General features: G+C 42.7%; 1 protein-coding gene and 1 long non-coding RNA gene across 13 annotated transcripts in view; one reads left to right on the forward strand and one right to left on the reverse strand.

The window, feature by feature from the left end:
* Positions 1–19644, reverse strand: part of camta1a (calmodulin binding transcription activator 1a) — a 267995-nt gene that overhangs the window by 6099 nt on the left and 242252 nt on the right. For 8 of the 12 annotated variants that reach the window (XR_013325926.1, XM_077713802.1, XM_077713757.1 and 5 more), the window contains 11 exons: positions 18387–18527; positions 15253–17522; positions 14608–14734; positions 13860–13994; positions 3854–4041; positions 2878–3074; positions 2712–2790; positions 2232–2577; positions 1561–2024; positions 1240–1418; positions 533–776 (listed from right to left, as the gene is read on the reverse strand). Coding sequence is in view for 11 of the 12 variants with exons in the window: in XM_077713802.1 (XP_077569928.1) it covers positions 533–776; positions 1240–1418; positions 1561–2024; positions 2232–2577; positions 2712–2790; positions 2878–3074; positions 3854–4041; positions 13860–13994; positions 14608–14734; positions 15253–17522; positions 18387–18527 (4370 nt within the window). In the remaining variant the exon portion in view is untranslated. Of the gene's footprint in view, positions 1–532; positions 777–1239; positions 1419–1560; positions 2025–2231; positions 2578–2711; positions 2791–2877; positions 3075–3853; positions 4042–10462; positions 11037–13859; positions 13995–14607; positions 14735–15252; positions 17523–18386; positions 18528–19644 lie in introns of those variants that run through there. The other 4 variants (XM_077713825.1, XM_077713784.1, XM_077713792.1 and 1 more) reach the window with 2 other exon arrangements.
* LOC144194626 (uncharacterized) lies at positions 327–7820 on the forward strand. The gene is made up of 3 exons (XR_013325936.1): positions 327–733; positions 6769–6953; positions 7516–7820. It is a non-coding gene; the product is annotated as an uncharacterized LOC144194626 (long non-coding RNA).

Below are 19644 nucleotides of genomic sequence, written 5' to 3' on the forward strand. Positions count from 1 at the left end.
AGTGGCTTGGTCCAGTCTCTTTGAGTCTCCATGAGGTGAATGCCACCTGAGCCTGTGTCCAGTATCGATGAAGAAGATACGCACCAAAGATGATGAAGAAAAACAGACAGTTGATCATATTGAAGAAAGTAAGACAAAGAATTGGGGGGAGCTGCTTAAGTATCTGGTTAACAACAAGCAGCAGGCGCCATTTATCAAACAGAGCAGAGAAAGCTTTACCACCAGGAGGAGCAATATGGAGGGCAATGCAAAACAACATGCTTTGCTCAAGCAATCGTCTCATGCTGAGATCAAAGTGACATTTTCGTTTATGTGGTCATGTGTACTTTAGCAAAGGGAGAAAACAACAACAACACAGACTGTTACCAATGCATTGCCACACAAAAATATGACCTCTACTGGAGAAGTCACACTGCCCCACATGTTTGTGAGCAAATAAAGGCAAACCCATCGATGTTTCTCCAAAAGGGCTACATTTATTCGCTTTCCACTGCACATTATACAGAATCCGAGGTGAGGAGCGGGCCTGTACCTTGTACTTGCGGAAGGCAGTCTGAACTAGACGGGCAGCTTCGTACAGTTCTCTTTGTTCTGGATCGGAGAGAGTCAGCTGGGCCAGGTCTCTCTCCACTTTGCTGTTGGAAGCATGGATGAACTCACTCCAGTCTGCCGGAGATGGGAGTGTGGGCCTCTCCAAGGCTACCTCTGCCAGTGGGGAACCTCCTGGACTCAGGTTGGTGTTGGACGATGGGGTCAAGGGTTCATTATATAGAGACCTGTGGGAAAGAAATGGACAAATATCGAGATTAGGGACTTAGCTTTTAGAGACCCAATGCTAGATTGGGGAAAAAACCTGATCATCAGTCTTCCTTCATAGAGAAAAAACACATTCTCGGAGAAACAATAATTAATCAAATAAACTTTAAGCCTACATTACGTTGAAGAAATATAATCTAAATCTACAAGACCTTTTTGGTTAGACAAACATGAAATAACATCTCTTAACAATCCAATCACTCCAAATGAAAATGTATCATATGTCTTTAAGGAAGCACTTTTTGTCAGAGCAATTATGGCAATACCATTAGTGGCAGCAGAATGAAGTGGTGAATTTATACTATTGAAATAATGTTAAATTAAACACTGGAGTGTCAGTTAATGTGCTCGTTAATACTACTATTCCTTTCAAAAACCTACAGTGGCTCATCTAAAAAAGACCTACTCAAGGTGATTCATTACCGCAGGTGTAGGAGGCTGGGAAGTTGCTCCACATCTCCCAGGTAGTTGGCCAACCAGTTCATGGTGTTGTTGACCGCTGATGTGTCTATTGGCAAAGAGTCGGTAGCAGTAAAGTGCTCCCTCTTGATCCTTTCTGGTGTTGCTTCAATGATGTGCTCAGCCAGAGACATCATATTTGCCTGTTTGATTGAGACAAATGTGTATGACTATGCATTGACGCAGAAAGACAATCCATGTACCCGGGTCAAAGGTGTGTGAGGGCAGTGTAATAGATTGTATAAGTGTTACCACCCAACACAGGAGATATACTATTCATCTCACCTGTAGGTCATCCATCTGTGCGAGACAGTCATGATTCTCCAGATCATCCCGATAGGAGAGCATTTCCGCCTCATCCATGTTTCTATCTGCCATGACCAGCATGCCGAGCTGTTCCCGCTGGCGTAATCGGGCAACAAGCTTTTCTTTGCCTAAGCTTCCGCCGACACCTGGCCCCTTCCTCCCCACGTTGCTACTGGAGAAACTCTCCCGGGTGGTCCATCTGGCTGTCCCCGTGCTAACGCCTATTGAAAGACCCTTGTCTGAGCTTTCGGAGGATTGGCTCTTGGGGCTAGAGGACAGCTTGTGTAGCTGCTGCTGCTCCAGGCTCAGAGGAACGGACATGGCTTTGTCGGGCCGCGTCTGGAAGTGCTGTGGGTTGGGTTTATGCTTCTTAGCGAGTGGTAGGTCTCTTTGACCCTCACTAGTGTAGTAGCTGGAAGGCTCTGACCTGGGCCTGCGCAAGTCTGTAAAACACATTAGATGTGACGGTTAGCTGGAGCAATTCAGAGAAATTGATCAGTCTGACAGTTGACCTATTTTGACGACATTACTGTGGTTATATAAAACACTGAATTTCTATTGAAATGTGGCTAGAGATACAAATGTTTTAAGTTAAAGTAACAATTCCAAGCCACATTTCAAAGAGCCAGTGTAGAAAAAGAAGTACGAGCCTGGATTGTGGCTGGTGTTGCTGGATGTGGTTGTAGTTGTAGCGGAACCTCCTCTCTTGCCACTAGGTGTGACAACACCCTCATTGGCCCAACTAAGCATCCAGCTGTCTGTCGTGGGGGTGTCGGGAGCCGGAGAGAAAGACATGCGAGTTGTAGGAGGCAGAGCAGACGGCTGTTGCTCTTCCCGTTGTAGTTGCTCCAGACACTCGGCCAGTTTGGTGTGGCCACGGGAGCGGGCGATGGAAAGGGGTAGACGGCCCAGAGAATCAGGAATTGCCAGTGCCCGTCGATCCCATTTATATAGGACCACTGCTGCCTCCAGATGACCCAGTGCACAAGCCCACATCTTGCATAATTGTGGAAAAGTACAAAAGACACAGATGTTTTATCACGTCTAAATAAACCATGCTAGTAAATTGAGGGCTTACGGCAAACAGCACAAGTAGCTCAAGCTATCATAAAAATACTGGGCATTCTTACCAAAGGTGTGCAGGAGAAGTGATCCACATTCAGAGGGTCCACTTCCAACTCTAAATCAATGCTATCAGCATGCTTAGTGCTGGAATGGAGACAAAGAAAAATGCATTTATCTACAAAGCTGATTGTAAACCACATCACCAGGGTATTGTCGATATTTTGCACCCACCGCCATTTGATGAGCGTCTGGATGAGGGTAGCATAGCCCTGGCCAGCAGCCAGGTGCAGGAGCGTCATGCCTCGGAAAGTTTTGGAGTGGATTAGATGTTTGGACTTGGCCCAGCATGCTCGGCTCATCATCTTTTCACAAACTACCACGACACGGCTCTCAAAGGAGCTGCTGGCCTGCGTTGGGCCCAATCCACACTGCCAAACACACAAGATAGGATTTATTTTAAAACTTTTTTTAAACATTCATTTCTGAGAAAACAGTGAATGCGTTACATTCTTTATGGTACGAAACACAACATCCTAATGCTTTAAACACAATACAGTAATTATCTGCCTGTGTCGTCTCCTCCACATTAGGTACTGTTTTACATATTTTCCTATTGCTCTGTAATAACTTCTTAGTTATTTTCATAGAGGCTAGTATAATTAAAATGAGGAATTGGTGTCAGAGAGCAAAAAATGCTCCGTACATGTAAGCATTTAGTTTTTATGGTCGAACAATGGTATTGCATATCTCCACTAGTACCCTAAAAGCTAAATGGGCCTAACTTCAACGACATGTGTACAAACCTTCAGTTCACCCCAGAGACTTTTATTAGCTTCTGTTTTTTATTTTTGTTTGGGCTGTTCTTGGGCAATACTAAAACATTTATTTTGGTTTGCCTAAGGTTCTAATCATGTAGAGGTCAACTCCCTCTTCATCTTCAGACATCTGATTGTTTCAGGCCAACATTAACTCAAAAAAGGCTGGGCTGAAGAAAACATGCCCAAATCATGAAGCTCCCACCATCATGTTTAAAAAAGAGGTATACTTTTCTTCTGGTAATTAACATCAACCATGACTGTGTCCGATATGTAACGGATACATTTACAAGTATGGTGTGTCCTTTAGAAACAAAACACAATCACACACCATTTATATCAGCCTCACAGTAGTTATTTTTGTGCTATATGAGATGCCGGAGGAGATTTACCTGTGTTTGACTGTTGTTGTCTCCCACTCCGCCGCCACCACTCACTCCTCCTCCCCCACCAGTTCCTCCCGTTCCTCCTCCAGCTCCTCCACTTCCAGCACTGCTCTGCTGCTGGTGGCTGGCCATCTCGGCCATCCTCCTCTCCATCTGCTCCAAGCGCTCCAGGATAGACATTCTGAACTGGTTATCTGGAAACGTAGTCGGACACAAAAGAACACCACTTATCCAACAAATTAATGCATGTGTTCACAGTCGCACCTGCGCACCCAACCTTGTACCATGACAAGATAAATGATCACACTGTAGGCACCAAATGTGTTTCCCTGAAGCCCTTGAACCATAACCATCAAACATTTGTGACACATAACCCGTAAATCACAAGGTCCCTCTTCCGACAATTATATACAGTGTTCAATCATCATTAATCGGAATAAGACCTGACTGTCAACAAAGCCATCAATCATTAACCTCATCCTAACGAGACATTTTGCCAAAATGCAGTTCCAACATTTATCAATTGCCTATGGAAGGGCTCACGTCATTAATCTGCTTTCTCTAGTTCGGCTCCCTCCAACACATACCACAAAGATTAACAAGTTGAGCAAAGACATGAAATTGGCCACCCCTTTACACACAGGGCACACAGGATTGCAGGGAGCATGTGAGTGAAGGCCTCTCCACTTGATTAAATGCAAGCCATTAAAGCCAAAGAGTCCCAACTCCCTACTCCCCTTCCATAAGCTGACTCCATACAAGGGGTAAGAAGGGACATTACCAATAAATCACAACCATATCCAGAGCCCTTGAAGAATCATCCATTCCATACATCAGGATGGAAATGCATTAGCCTTGAGAGTGCTCACATGCAGCTTAGGAGGTGGCTAATATCCTGTGCATTTCTAAAAGTCAAAAGGTAGGTCTTGGACACCAGCATATGTGAAACAAATTGAACAATATTGTTATATTTCCCCCGAATATACACTGAAAAGGGGTCCTAGGGTTGCGGGCAATTCATGAGAGATCCAAACTGAAGGGGAAGCCGCTTGGGGATGTGTGTCTTTGGTCCATGTAATAGAAAAAAAGCACTGCTTGAACTGTGCAATAACAATACATGGCTGTCAGGAACAATCTTAAAAGGGGTTGTGAGCACTTCCTTCAACTATGACTGTTATATCCTACTATTACCTTTGGGCAATTATCATCGTACTATTGCAAAAAAAAATCATTGTTCAAGTTTTTTTACTTCAACTTGAAGTCATGACTTAATCAGGAAAAAACGGTCAAACAAATTAACCACGGCAAAAATCACTGCTGACCGAAAAAGAGGGAAAAAAGGCTTGTTGTAATTTAGCAAAAAAAAAAATTCTAAAAAATTCCCAAAATTCTTTTCAAGATTCTTTAGTCTGACAAAGCATAATGGTATGATGCCACATTTTTCAGAAAAGGAACATGATATAAATTCCTTCCAGATCTTCAATAGTTAAAGAAAAAGCATGATTTCAGTCATTGCTGCGTAGCGCAACCATTTATGAGGTTTGGAGGGTAATTACTATTTTTTTTACATAGGTTCAAATATCTCTGAAAAGTGTAGGCTTATTGTTTTAAAAAAGTAGTTGTCTTTACCAGGCTTATTTTCGTCAGACATTTAATTAATTTATTCATGTTCAACATCATTTAACATTCTTGGGGTCACGGAGTTCTGGAGCCAACCCCATCAAACCAAGGGTGGAAGGCAGACTACACCCTAAACTGGTCACCAGTCAGTTGCAGGTCAAACAAACAGATAGTCAACCACCGGCAGCCACAATTAAAGTCTCACTCCGTCGAAATCGATTTCACGCTGCCTGCACTGAAGTCAGGTGAATGAACCACTGCACCGTCAGTGACTGTTCTCTTCCATTTCTATTTGTTTTGCTCAAACACTGAAGTGGTCAAACTATACAAACAAATGTGAACATGAAAAGAGGGGAACTTTTTCATACTAAGGTTATGCATTTTGAGTGTAAAGGGGTGTGTACACAGAGTCCAAGGTAGAATGCATTAGCATTCCCTATTTAGCCACTGTGAGTCTGTTTCTGTGGAAACCTGCTGCTGAGCAGTAACTAGGCGACAGGAACATGGCTGTGTGTGTATGGTCTGTCTTCTATTAGCTTATTGATGAAGGGGAGGAGAAGGACTATACACAGGAAAGAAAGGAGGGAGGGACTGAGGGTCAGGATGGAAGAAAATCTATGAATATTCTTTCCTGTGCTTTATGTAGTAAACACTTTGGCTCACTTGTGTGGATTTTGTCAGCTTGGGCCTGATATCTTGAAGTGGGGAGTCTTCACAAGGCTGTGGCATTTGCTTTTTTTGCAACAGTGATGTCTCTAAAGAACGCTAATGTCAGCCAACAGCATATGTGGTCAAACAAGCAAACATAATGTCAGTGGCTAGGAAATTGCTGCTCTTCGTGACAGCATGCAGCACTGTCTATTACGTTCGGGTCGCTACTCTCCTTCCATCTCTGAGAACACCTCCCAGATCAACAGAGCTGCAACAATGCATGTGTTTACAGCATCTCCAGCTATCGACCTGGTATTAGTGCCAATATAGAATTCCTCGATATAAAGCCATTAAGCCCCGTGATTGATTGTTTGGCCACCCAATCAGGGCAGGTGTACCCTGCCTGGTGCCGATAGTTTGCCGGAATAGTCTCCAGCACCCACAGCACCCTTGTGAGGATAAGCGGTTAAAAAAAATGAACACATGAAAATAGGCAAATAAATCTGAAGTGCAGCACTTGGCTCATGATTGGGCAGAGCACTGCAAGCTGTCACAGCACAAGGCTACGCACTTTCTCTTTTCTCGGGCAATGCGGGTCAAGGGAGATGCGGAGCGGATAGTTAACAGTACGCTGACATGTCTTTGTTCAGGCCCTAGTGCTGCAGTGTGCTGCAGTGCAGATGATGTCATTTCCACCTGCTGTCTCTGAATGCGATGCACGTCCACTGCAGAGGGAGGATGGGGGAAGAGACGAGTGGGAGGAGACATGGAAGCTATTCAGCCAAACAGAAGTGCATCAACACGGTGACGTTGTCTGGCGCCTTCCCGCTCTTAGGTTCGTGGAGGTGGATGGTAGACGCGTGCGCACTCGCACATTTAGGGCAAACAAAAGTGAGCACGCATGGTTCATTCACACATTTTAAGTACGGAACAGAATATTGCTGATGATTATACAAGTCAAATTATGTCTTTTAAAAAAATCGATATATATATAATTTTTTAACATGTCTCAATAAACAAGATGAATATCTTTCAATTAGTCCATCTCACATAAAAGCGATACAAAAAAATATACAAATAGGCCGAAAAATACCACCAACGAACAACTTTTATGTAGTGGCCGTTATCAGAGCACAACGTAAAGAAAAATCCATTACTGTCCGACAAAAAAGGCTTGAACATTTACGACCACTACCACAAATGAGCCATTTTATTGCTTGCCATGGATCCTCATTATCCGAAATCACTCGCGCTGCCCCTGTGGACCTAAGAACCAACTGGCTGCATTTTTGCAGACCCACGTGGATGGCTGTTTTGCTAGCCTACTTTGTGCATGATGAAACTAACTTGGTACCTCCATCAATGCATGGGATGACTTAAGACTGTTTTTATTCCAGAGGTCACTCAAGCTAATTAAATGCAGAGAAGTCTCAATATAATGATGTCGACAGTCTCTCAACATGACTGCGACTTTTTAAGAGACTCCTAAAAGAAGAGATATATGCAGTGGAGGGAGATTACAAGCAAGGGCAACAAAAGGTTGATCTGAGATGACAAGGGCAGAAGGAAGAGGATGATCCTGGGTACAAATCAGAAGAAAGGTTGCAGAATTTTCAGGATGGGGGAAAGAACCAAATGCTAAAAATTCTGGACATTTCTGACTCAATATCTCGCTTTGGAAAAGCCTCAACAAAAGAACTGCAAATTTGGAAGGTCTTCATTCTGTTGAATGATGTATTGAGTAACTTTCTATATCTGTCACAATCAAATAACTTTTAGTTTATAAGAATGTACTTGTTTTCCTCAATTTAATTAGTGTTTAAAATTAGGACCCTTTTTTCCCCAAAGCAAAACTCAACATTCCAGGTTCCACAAATACTGTTATTTCCCATTAAATACCTGACAAAAAAATGAACATCTTTTTTTTCTTCTGTACTCATAAGGCTGTTTTTTTTGTGAGTTCTTAAACACGTTAGCTTTTTATGCACATTTGGGGCACTAAAGAAAAGGTTATTTTATATTCCACCAGTGCCAGTTATTGTCATGGAGTAACTTTGTTTTGTTGCCAATTAACAGCTTTTCTGTCTAACATCACAAACCATGATAGACTGACATCAAATCTAAGGAGGACATTGTGAATTCCACAGTTTTTCCTCCATTGTATGGAACTCTAGAGAGAAAAAAGTCCAGAAAACTCCCCAAATTTGGGAGAATCTTTTGGTCATTTCAGAAAATGAAGTGAGCAATAACGAGAGATCATGATTCTCATTCTCATCTTTCATATCACTCATCCCCACTAGGTTCGCAGGGGGTGATGAAACATATCTCAGGCAAGAATGGGCTGCAGGGGGGGGGGGGGGGCCCTGAATTAGTTGCCACCCAATCAACAAATATTTTCAGAGAATTTGAGACATAATGCGGATTCATTTTTTTTTCTAAGTTAAGCTTACTATGCCTTCCACTTGAATATGACAACAAATTATGCTCTTTGATTCAGAATCAACATGAATTTGTAACATTTTATTTTCCATTTTGAATAACAATGAAGGTACAGTACACCTATATTGACTGGCCAAGCCATTTAAAGATTTTCTTAATGTCGCCTTGGGAATCATATAGAAATATAAACGAACAGTTACTAAAGGTCACATTGTGTGATTGCACCACTTGTCCTGCACTAAGAGAGGAGCACTTAGCCTTCTGGCATGTGTCCAACTAAATAGGTCAATACAAGTCTCGTTGAAAAAGTGAAGAGATATATTTTGTCACAACAGAGCTAAAATGCCAAGAGTGAGCGCCATGGGGACTTAATGTCATAGACCATTGTACTAACAGACTGCTATGCAGGCTTGGGTTTCTTGGACAGCAGGTCAGTTTGTTTTTCTGGTTTCTAAATAATATCATACAGTACACTATTATAACTAATTTCATTGAATATTAGAGATGGTTTAGTAACTTAGACTTAAAAGTGATGCGGGACAAATATTGCATGAAACACCTAATCTTGAATTTGGTTAAAAGCACCTTATTAACATACAACTGCCATCACTGGCATAGCTTTTATCAGAACCTTTCAGACATTCCTGCCAAAAAGTATGAATAAGCAATGGGTGGCCACCACAGTGAGGAAGAAAAAGCAAGCTATCCAACTGTTTCCATAGATGTCAAGCCACAAGGTAATGGAAAAATAATTGTTTAATGATGATAAGGAAGATATTTTTTGCTAATTCTATTAATCATCGGTAAGCTGCCACCTGTAAGGCTTTCATAGGTGTCGTCACAGCAAAATAATAATAGGAGTGTCAGTGTTCTGTTAAAATGTTTAGTTTCATAAAAACGATATACATTTTTTCTCCTTCTGCTTTTGGTCAAATATAACCATATTGTATTTCTGATTTCTACTCTTCTTCTTAAAGAGGTATTCAAGTCATTTTCAGATATTTGAAACTTCATGCAAGAGATAGGTTGATAACTGCTATCGATATTTTTTTTCATTAGACTGCAATTGTTTTTGGAAGTTGTGCAAACGGTAGATTTTGAAATAGACATGTTGGGCTTGTGCAAACTTGGTAAAATGGCAACTAAGTTCATAAAAAATTACTTATTTTGATGTATGAACAATATAAGAAAATATTTTTTGTGTCTTGACAAAAAAAGAATCAAATTGCTCTTCAAAGGTGTTTCACTGGCAGTGAAAAATAAGAAAAATTAACATTTAATGTGTTAATTACAACTTGCTTAATGTATTATCAATGTAATCACAGTCACTAATTGATACATACATTGTTAGAGCAATACCTAATTGGTCTTTAAATTGTTTGGTTCCATGCCAACTCAAAGTTTTTTCAGCAACATTTGTATAAGTTTCCAAGCTGTAAAAGTCATGTACACAGGCACAACTTACTGGGGTACCGATAAGCTTAAATCCACAAAGAAATTGGTTTCAGGGTGTTGAATATTTAAAGAATTCTCAAACAAGTAAGGCATTGTGTATCTGGACCAATGACAGTTATAGGCAGATCGATTACCGAGAATGCTCTTCCCCTAAATGGAAAGTCCAATTAAACCGTGTATCTGCCTGTTGCCATTCATGCAAGAGAGTCCGTTTTGTGTTGACCAAAACAAGGCCACATTGCACAATTTATCAAGGTCCTTAGACTCCATCCAGTAGTAATGCATCAGGACTTGTCTATTACATCCAAAGAGGGCCATTTGTTTCAAAGTCTATTTCAGCTCAGTCAGAGCAACAACAACAACCGCATGCCACTTCAACTTGTTCTTAACCTCACACACACACACGATAAACAACAAGTCTGCACAAGCACAATAGCCTTAAATTCTAACCTTCTGTCTTATTTTCCATCTGGTAGAGAGAGAAAAGTCCACGCTCCTCTTTTGTTAGTTAGGAGGCGCAGTTGTCCGTCACCGGTATCCTGACCCACGCGAGTCCCTCCATGGCTGCGTTTTACTCCCCCCCAAGATGGTCCCAGCCTCCAAGACAGTGTACGCGTGGACAAAGGAATGCCAAAGTCCATTCGCGCGGATGTTGTGTCAGGCTCCTCCACAGAGTGAAACAGTGGGACAAGTGAGGGGCGAGAAAGGCGTGATGAGAGCTACTCCTCTTGTTCCGATGGCTCCCTCCTCTTCCAACTCCCTCCTCTTCTCCACTGCTTTCTCCTCAATCCACACACACACTTGCGCACACGTGTTGCCGGTAAACAGACGCTATGGTCCTCATTGGGGGTATTCTTCCACATTTCCATTCACTTCTTTGTCTACTGCCTTTTACATCCACAGCACCCCGATGTGTCAGAAGCATTCAAACAGGTTTGTTTAATCTCATTAACATGCATCTTTTCTGTAGTTTGGGCAAACACGCCCACCTCTAGAGCTTGTATTGTGCGTTTGCAGTTGCTCAATGTGCTGCTTGAGAACAGTCTGAAAGCTGCCTGGAGTCCAGCTACATTTTAAACCACACACACGCACACACACACTTATACCCCCCACGCACCCCAGGATGGGGTCTATTAGGTTAGGAGCGCAGGATTGTAGTGGAGAGATGTGCACTGATGCTGGCTATGTCCTGCTCATGGCTCCCTACCTGCAATGCTGCAGAGGAAGGGAAAAAACGCCCCTTCCCCCACTCTGCATTATGACAAATCAAGGCAGGCAAGCAGTCAGGCAGTATTTCCATTAGCATCATCACAACAGCGAGTCGTCATCTTTGCGCACATGCCCACGGATGAAATACAAAGTGTTATGTTAACCTCACCCGCCTTTAGAAATCAGGTGGCTGCATTTTGACTGCAAGTCACACTGCATTGCAAGTGCGGCGTGATCACCGTGCAGATGACGACAATATGCGCCAGTGACACAGTCTGCCCTACTTGGGAAGAAAGTTAGCAGAGATGGTCGTTTTCAACTTGTTTTAGGGAGAACAAAGCAAAAGAGTCAAAATAGTGGAAAGACTGAAATCTGTTTACTGATTGTGATGCTGCTGATTTTTTGTCTAAACAGCCTAATTCACCCCACATTCAGTTATACCTCATTCAAGGTTAGGGCCATAGCGACAGACGTCAATTTTAGTTTGAACAGATCAAATGGATGTAACGTCCATCATCGTCAATGAAATTAGATGGGCTCATCTAAATAAAACAGTACAACCAACCTATTCTCTTCTCTCTACCTCAACATTCTCATCGAGTTTTGCCCCAGATGTGTACCGATGTGGTAATAGGAAAATGGCAATAGAGTATAAATAAAATGATCAGAGAAGAGTTTACAAGTGTACTCATAAATTCAATGAGATGACTCAAAGCTACAGACAGTGACATTATTCACTTTCCAAACAATGCAAAGTTTCACAAGATGCATAGATCATGCCAGGTATACAGTCGTCCACAAGCCCAAATGTCAATAAAATGACAGTTTCTTCATTTTGCGAGTACAAATATGCAGCATCAATGAGTCACCATTTCTTCCGTAGGATAAACAAGGGCAAGTATCGATTGGGAAAACAATATGTACAACTTCATACTATAAGCTGTTTATACAGATAATGATTTACAATGGTACTATGTTTGCCTTAATTTAAGTGGCTATTCTACAAAATCTCTTTGCTGTAATTTCGTCATTTACAGACTTCATCCAGTAGATAAGCTCAATTCAATAATGGAGATGAATCAAAAATTGTGCTGTCAAAGAGGCATTCATAAACCATCTGTGAATTTTGAAATGACATTTTTATAAGAAAAAAACCTTTGAATTAAGGACACCACATTAACAGTGTTTTACCACTACTTCTACTGCTACAAGTAAGGAGTTAGTATAGGAAGGTAAAAGTGTGGGGCAGCATTTTCCTAAAGACAGCTCCTTCAGCTGGTTCTGTGAATGAGCCAGTGATGCTGAGGGGCCAGCATATGAATGGCGGAGGGATCCGTTGGCTGTGATGTGAACAAGTCACCGTATTTTATCTCCCTCCCACCCCCTACATAGCCGCCTGCAATGCAGCTGTCCTGGAAACCTGTTCTTCACCATGTCCACCTTTATCTTGTCAACGTTACGGCACTGCAGCATTGCTTTTCCTTACACCACATAGAACGTAAGCACCCGGGCAAAAGAGTGCTTGTTTTGGGACGTTTTAACTTATTGGCCCCCTTTGCCGTTGATAGACGCCCAATAAATTTGGGAGGGCTGGAAGTAATCATTGCATAAATTATATCATTACTAACATATAGGATTTCGGAAATGGGGCATCTTATTTTACTGTGGTTTATCTAAAACAACTCTACGGTAAAAAAAAAAACAACTGAAAATGGGTAAAGAAGAAAAACACTCAAATAAGCAATCCACAAGTGTGGATTTCTTAACTCTAGCAACCGCCTCCCATTGTGGCATTATAGTATTGACGTTTTTTGGGGTTTAGTTTGTAACTCTAACTAGGGGTACACTACTTATTTTAATGCTGTAAATTAGACTGATGAAGAAGAAGAATAAAAACAGGGAGTATTTCAAATCATCCTACTATTTTTTGAAGCTTAATGAACGTCATGCTGTATTTCATGAAATTAGATCACATATATTTAGATAGGTTTCATGTGATGATAAGTTTGTTAGGAAAGGCAAAATGGGTTTGCTGTTCATCTATGTTTAACAATGTGGAAGATAAACACAGAAGGATCAAACATAGATTTGTTTTGTTTTTCATTGCTCTTGCATACTATGTTTGGCATTTTTGTGTGTTTCTTTGGTCATTGGCTTACAAAGTCTTCAAGATTGGAGCTGTTACTTTGGCTAAACTAGCAAGCACAAATTTGAGATATGTTGGCACTGAAGTTATAAAAATTATAATTATTAGAAAATGTTTCGGTCAAAGGCTTCAATCTTTTCAATGTCACTTCCTGCTAAACCGTACTGTGAGGCTACAGAAAAACAGAGTGAGTTCCAAATGTAGTTAGAAGGACCACAAAACTTTCCACAAAGTCTGCGATCAGCATGCTTATACACCATGAGAAATACCACGTGTTTGCATTCAATTCAATGGTAAAGATGATATAAAATGAAGTGCACTCATGGATACAGTCGCGTGTATGAAAGTTCTAATCATGTGTGGTTCAAAGACAAGCAAGCAATAATATGTCATTTGTAATATAATTTAGTAACAGATTTCTGTGTGTCAGAAATTATTTAAGTGAGTGGAAGAAAGGTGAAATAAATGTTAAGAAATATCAGCAAGACATACCATCCAGTGAGAGCCAGTCATGCTGAGAGGAGGGCAAGGAAGGAAGTGCTCGAGCCTTGTACTCAAAGACCACAGAATTGGAAATGATCTGATTGCTGACGGCCACTTGAAGTGTCACCAGTCCTGTGTCGTGAGCTTGCAAGAGAGAGCGAACATTCACACAGTCAACATTCATTCTTTCCTAACTTTATTATTTTATTTATATATAGTGATGTATGTATGTAAGCCCGAAATAATGTCCTACATTTCTACTTATGTTGATCCTAAAATGTGATCGGGTCATCAAAATCACAAAAACAAAGAGCCTACCTAAACTAACATCACACACATATTTGTATAGTGCTATATCAGGTGAACCACAGATGTGTGTATGAATCCATGTATTTAATATATGCATATTTGACAGTTATAATTTCAGCCAAACCATTTCTGTTCTTTCAATTTCACGACCAAAACCATCAGCATCTGTTGATTTCTTTAAAATAAATGTGCACGTTTAGCAAAATTCATGGGCATGTGATGGGAATTGCTTCCAATGGTAAGTCATATTAAGGTCAGCAGCATTGACCACTACGCAGAATGTTCTTGGCAGGTAAAAGAACCAAAGATACTACTTATGTGTTGAATTACTTAAACAATTTCTTTATTCTTCTGATTTTGAGTAAGATCAGACCACATTCAATTGTCAATTTATGCAGAAATGTAAGACACTCCAAAGGACTCACATACCTTTTCCACTGTACCTCACCTGGACAGTAGCAACGCAACACCCCTGGTTGGATGAGAGAAGCTGGAACTGAGATCTGGTCGAACAAGCAGCTATAGTTTGATCCTGCCTCTTGCCAGGGGCCTGTGATTAGCACTTTGACGCCACCCTTCAAAACAATGTGGGGGTCATCAATCCAGCAGAAAAATAATAATACAAATATAATATATTGCAGAGTATAAAACTTGCTATTTTGACACATTCATAGCATTCATAGAGTAACACATGGGTCTATTTATAAGATGCATGGAGTTCTAGACAAAATAATAATTCTTCAGTGTATGTATGATTAAATTGAATCATGATCAATTACAGCAGGATGGAGTGTTTAACTGTTGTATGCTGCCACCCAGAGTCCAAAACACAAAATGACATTGACTAGAGTGTGGTGTAAAAAAGAATTTGCTTCTACTGCCATCTCGTGGAAAATAAATAGAAAAGTAACGTTGATCATTTCCCCTACCTAACAGGACACATATCCACTTTTACACTTGAGACACTTGCAAAGTATAATGTTATTTTGTGTACTGCACAATTGGGGATCTGACGATGAAAATGTAAATGTGCATACATGTACATGCTCACCCTAAGATTCAGTCAAGTCAAACAACAAAAAGTCTGTCTCACCTCAGGATAGGACCACTCGGGGGAATAGTCAGTGACCATGAAGAGGCGGCCAGTGGCCTGGAGCATGCCCAGCGCACCGTGAGCAACGGCTGCGGAGACCACGTCAGCTACATTCATGTACGACAGAGAACCCGCTTCTCCAGGGTTTCCCCCTGCAGTCGCTGCCCCGGTCAGAGACTGGGGGCTGCAGCACGATTGAAGGCAGAGCTCCGAAGCGTTGTATCCAGAACTCCTGGTATCGTCCTGGCTCTGAGGGGGCCCACCACCTGTGGCGTTTTGACCATCAGAGCTGTGCGACGCAACAAGCTGGTGAGCATAGAGGTTTCCACCGGCGGACATGGATGTCCCACTGCCATCCACGGAAATGAAGTCATTTATGAGATCAGAAAACTGGTTTCCAAAAGAGATGTCAAAGTGATCTAGGCTGATTTCCATGCTTGCCCCTCCTCCTGCTCCCCCTCCACCATTACTGGTGGCTCCCCCCATGGCTTGGTGGGACGTAACGGCGTTGTAGAGTCCTTGGACCATGCTTGCTCCCTGGAGGAGAGGCTGGAGCTGCTGTGGCGTACGATTGGTGCCATCACTGTTTCCATTGTGGAGTGCCATACCATCACCTGCGTTCCCGTTTCCTCCTGCTCCCCCATCTGACCCTTGAAGATAGTGCTCAGTGGCACCCACTTCTCCATTTCCTGACACACAGGCCTGCATTTGATCTCCCGGCTTGAGTAAATTTTCCACTCCGTTCTCTGAGGCTGTGCTCTGGCCAGAGGTCACGCTTCCCCGCTGTTCAAGACCCACCACCTCCTCGTGCTCAGTGCCCAGCCCAGGAAAGGTACCTTGGTACTGCAGCATCTGCAGGGAACCACTGTGGCCAGTGCTGGCGGTTGGTGAGCCTCCATTACAGTTGGCCCTGTGCTGGGTCTGCTGAGGGTGGTGCAGGTGACCGTTACTGCCCGGAGGTTCAGTCTTCACCACATGCAGCCCCATATATGCAGCACCAGATTCGTGGGCATTGTGCTCCATCATGTGTGTTTTGTGGCCCATGCTGGCCCTCCCCTGCTGAGTCTGGCTGGACTGAGAGGCATCCTGAAGGAAAAAACTAGGAGAACGGTTCTGGTGCGGCACATGGGGACCGTAGTTCACTGCAGGAGCCCTGGATGTGTAGTCCTGCTTGGCATCAATAGCACTGAAGTCCATTTGCTCCAAGGTGGTGCTTGGACTTAAACCACCACCTGAAGGAAGCAAGGATCCAGCCGGGTTCAAAGTGAGGCTTCCCTGACCTGAACCGGCAACAGGTGCTACAGCAACCCCGCTACCGCAGTTGACTACTGCTCCCACCTGGTAGCCACTCTCCTTGGCCAGCTGCTGCTCAAACGAAGTGTCTTCCGTCTTGATATTTTTCACTAGAGCTGAGCTGAAGCTGTAGCCGTTGTCTGTCATTGACGGAGAGGTCTGGAGACTACCGTTGGTGCTACCGATGACCCCGCAGGAGGATGAGGCACAGTTTCCCTCGGTCTTCATTGCACTACCACCATACGTCTGGCCTTGTTTGGGATTGTTCAGGAAGCAGTCCGGGTCAAAGTTCATATTGGTTTCAGGTATCTTGATGCTTCCAGAGTCAAGACTGCTTGAGAGCACCAGTTCCTCAGAAACCCCAGCTGTGGACAGCATGGAAAGCCCGTCTCCTGTATTCCCAGCTTCCCCAACTCCACCACTGGGGAAAGCAAATTTGTGACGATCAGGGGTCACAGAGAGTACCAAGCTCTGGGAGTTGGCATCTGTACCCATGAGGTGAGAGTTGGGGCCACCAGTTGGAGACATGCTGTAGATGGGGTCTCCAGGAACATCTGACATAAAGACACCCTGGGAGAGGCCAGACATGACGGAGGCCACGTGACTCATTCCTGTTACCACAGGGCTGTCAGCCATGTCTGGGTCGCTGTTGAGGCCACTGCTGATGGACACGGGGGAATTTTGGGTGGTGTCGGGTACCTCCACTTGGTTTGTGGATGACACCTCTGTGCTGTTCTGATGCAGCAAGATAGGCTTGTGGACTTTCCCGTTACGTTTCTCCCTAGTGCCACCCCCTCCGCCACCACCAGAGGTTTTATTGCCACCATGGCCGCTGTGCTCAGTTTTTCCCTCGGACACGTCGTTGTTTTGTACTTCTGAGTGAGCGCTGCTGTAAGCTCCTGTGCGGGGGTCCACCTTGGGGGAGATGATGCGGTGTTTAGCGCTGTTACATTTGTGGTGTACACTGCTACCGGCACCTAAGGGTGAACAAGAAAGATTTCTGTTAGTGAGGTATCAAAAGTTGGGATTAGATATGTGAAAAGGGATTAAACATTTAGAAACATTCATTTTCCATTTTCTTTCTCCACCCCTCTGGAGTAACTCAGCTTTACATTCTGAGGCAATTTTCCCAAATGATGGGCAGTAAGTTTGAGATTTTTATTTTTTGTAAAAAAAAAAAAAGGGGGGGGGGGGGGCTAGCATAAAAACAATTATACTTGCTTTAATTTGTATTCAAAATTATTTTAATGGGTTTTCTTGAAATCTCGAGCCAATTGCAAAACGACTATCAACTTTTTTTTTCTTCTCTCAAATAATAGATTTTTTTTCCTGATAATTAATGTTCCATACAAACATTTATAGAGGTAAATGTTGAAAATGTAAGGATGGCACAAACCCTTAGTAAACACTATTATATGAGATCAGCTCAGTTGAAAAGTATACAAAGAAGGTTTTTTGTTGGAGTAAAGCCCTCTGATTGCATGGTCTAACCGCTGATTAGTAAATGCTGGTCCTTATTGGTGAAAAACAATCATGTGTTTTTTCATTCGGTTCATTCAGATCAGAGTAGTTAGTAAAATCTCGAAAAAGACTGCTCTGAATATGGGTGAAAGTGAATGAGTTTTGCAGCATGACACTCTGGCATCAGAACTGTAATACTGGATGGGAGAAAAAATGATGCACCCACAAATACAAATACAGATTGCACCCTCTATCATAAACCACTCCCAACGGCATTCAAGCACAACCAGATTCTCTACTCTAACATATTGGGATCCTCAAGATATATTCCTGGTTGTCCCTAGAGCAAAAAACTCCGCCCCTGTCACTAAAGCCCTTACCCAGCGTGCCTGTGCAGAGGCAGTTGTGAGTCCGGGGAGGTGGCTTAGTTTGGTGGCTGTCCAGTATCTGCTGCACTAGCTGCTCCACTGAGAAGCCAGAGCTGCTGTTCCCGTTGCTGCAAGTCCACTTGATGCCATGAACTGCCGGGAGAGAGGAGGAGGAGACACAGATGTCAGACCACCAGCCACGCCATCGCCCCGCCCCACCCACTGCCTGCTACCTGACAATCGTAATGTTGGTCAAACGACCCCTCATGAATGCAGACAACAGTTACCATGTGCCGGATCCAAAGGGATTTCTTTGGGTGACTGTCTGTCTATCACGCTTACCATCACGCTCAGACAACCACAAAGAAAATTATCTGTGAAATTCCCTTATTCTGAGTGTTCGTCTTCCATCAGCTGCCTTTTCTTTGTCAACAAGCTATTGCGTTCTCTCCGCGTGCACTGATCCCAGTGACGCCATGCCCACTCCTTCCATCATCTGCTTTTAGTTAACCTAACCCTATTTGTGGACTGATAGAAACTACGGGGATAAAAGACCATCAAGATGATGTCACATTCGGGGAAAGACAGTCCAACTCCTGATGAGCTAAAACAAACTTCTTAATACTCTGACCATATTTCATTATTCGACTTGCCTAGGAGTATACACAGCTAATCACATGGATATCTCTTTCCAGGATACTTGGTGTTACACTTCTGCAAAAAGAAAAACAATAATCTGACTGATAGCAGTTTAAGTCAGCTAGGATAGGCTCCAGCACCCCGTGATGCTGGCGATCAAAAGCGGTTTTGAAAATGGGTGGATATTGTTAAAGTAAAGGATATCCAGCACCATATTTCAGAGTTAAAACAAAACTACTGTAAAAAATATCAGAGAGAAACTGTGAAGCATACTCCAATGTTGGATGAAAAAGTATAAGTAGTTCTTTTTGTTCTCTGTGTAGAAAATAAATGTGAAACCAAGATGGGCAGAGTATTGATATTTTTGCAATCAATTCCTTCTTTTCCGGATTAAGTATGTATTTCAGTTTCGATACAGCTCAATACTTTTAATAACCCTAGTATCTGTAGTCTCTGGTTGCAGCTTACTTCAAACAAGAATCATACATGCATATGACCTTGATTTGTGACGTCACATGGTAAGGTTCCACCCGTAAGAGAAATTAACCAGGCAAATGAATGGGGAATTATGTAATTCTCAAAAAGGTATTTATGCAGTATATTTGAAATCCTCGTATTGTGCTATCCTGAC

This window comes from Stigmatopora nigra, chromosome 1 (assembly GCF_051989575.1).
Source record: "Stigmatopora nigra isolate UIUO_SnigA chromosome 1, RoL_Snig_1.1, whole genome shotgun sequence".
NCBI classification, from domain to species: Eukaryota; Metazoa; Chordata; class Actinopteri; order Syngnathiformes; family Syngnathidae; genus Stigmatopora; species Stigmatopora nigra.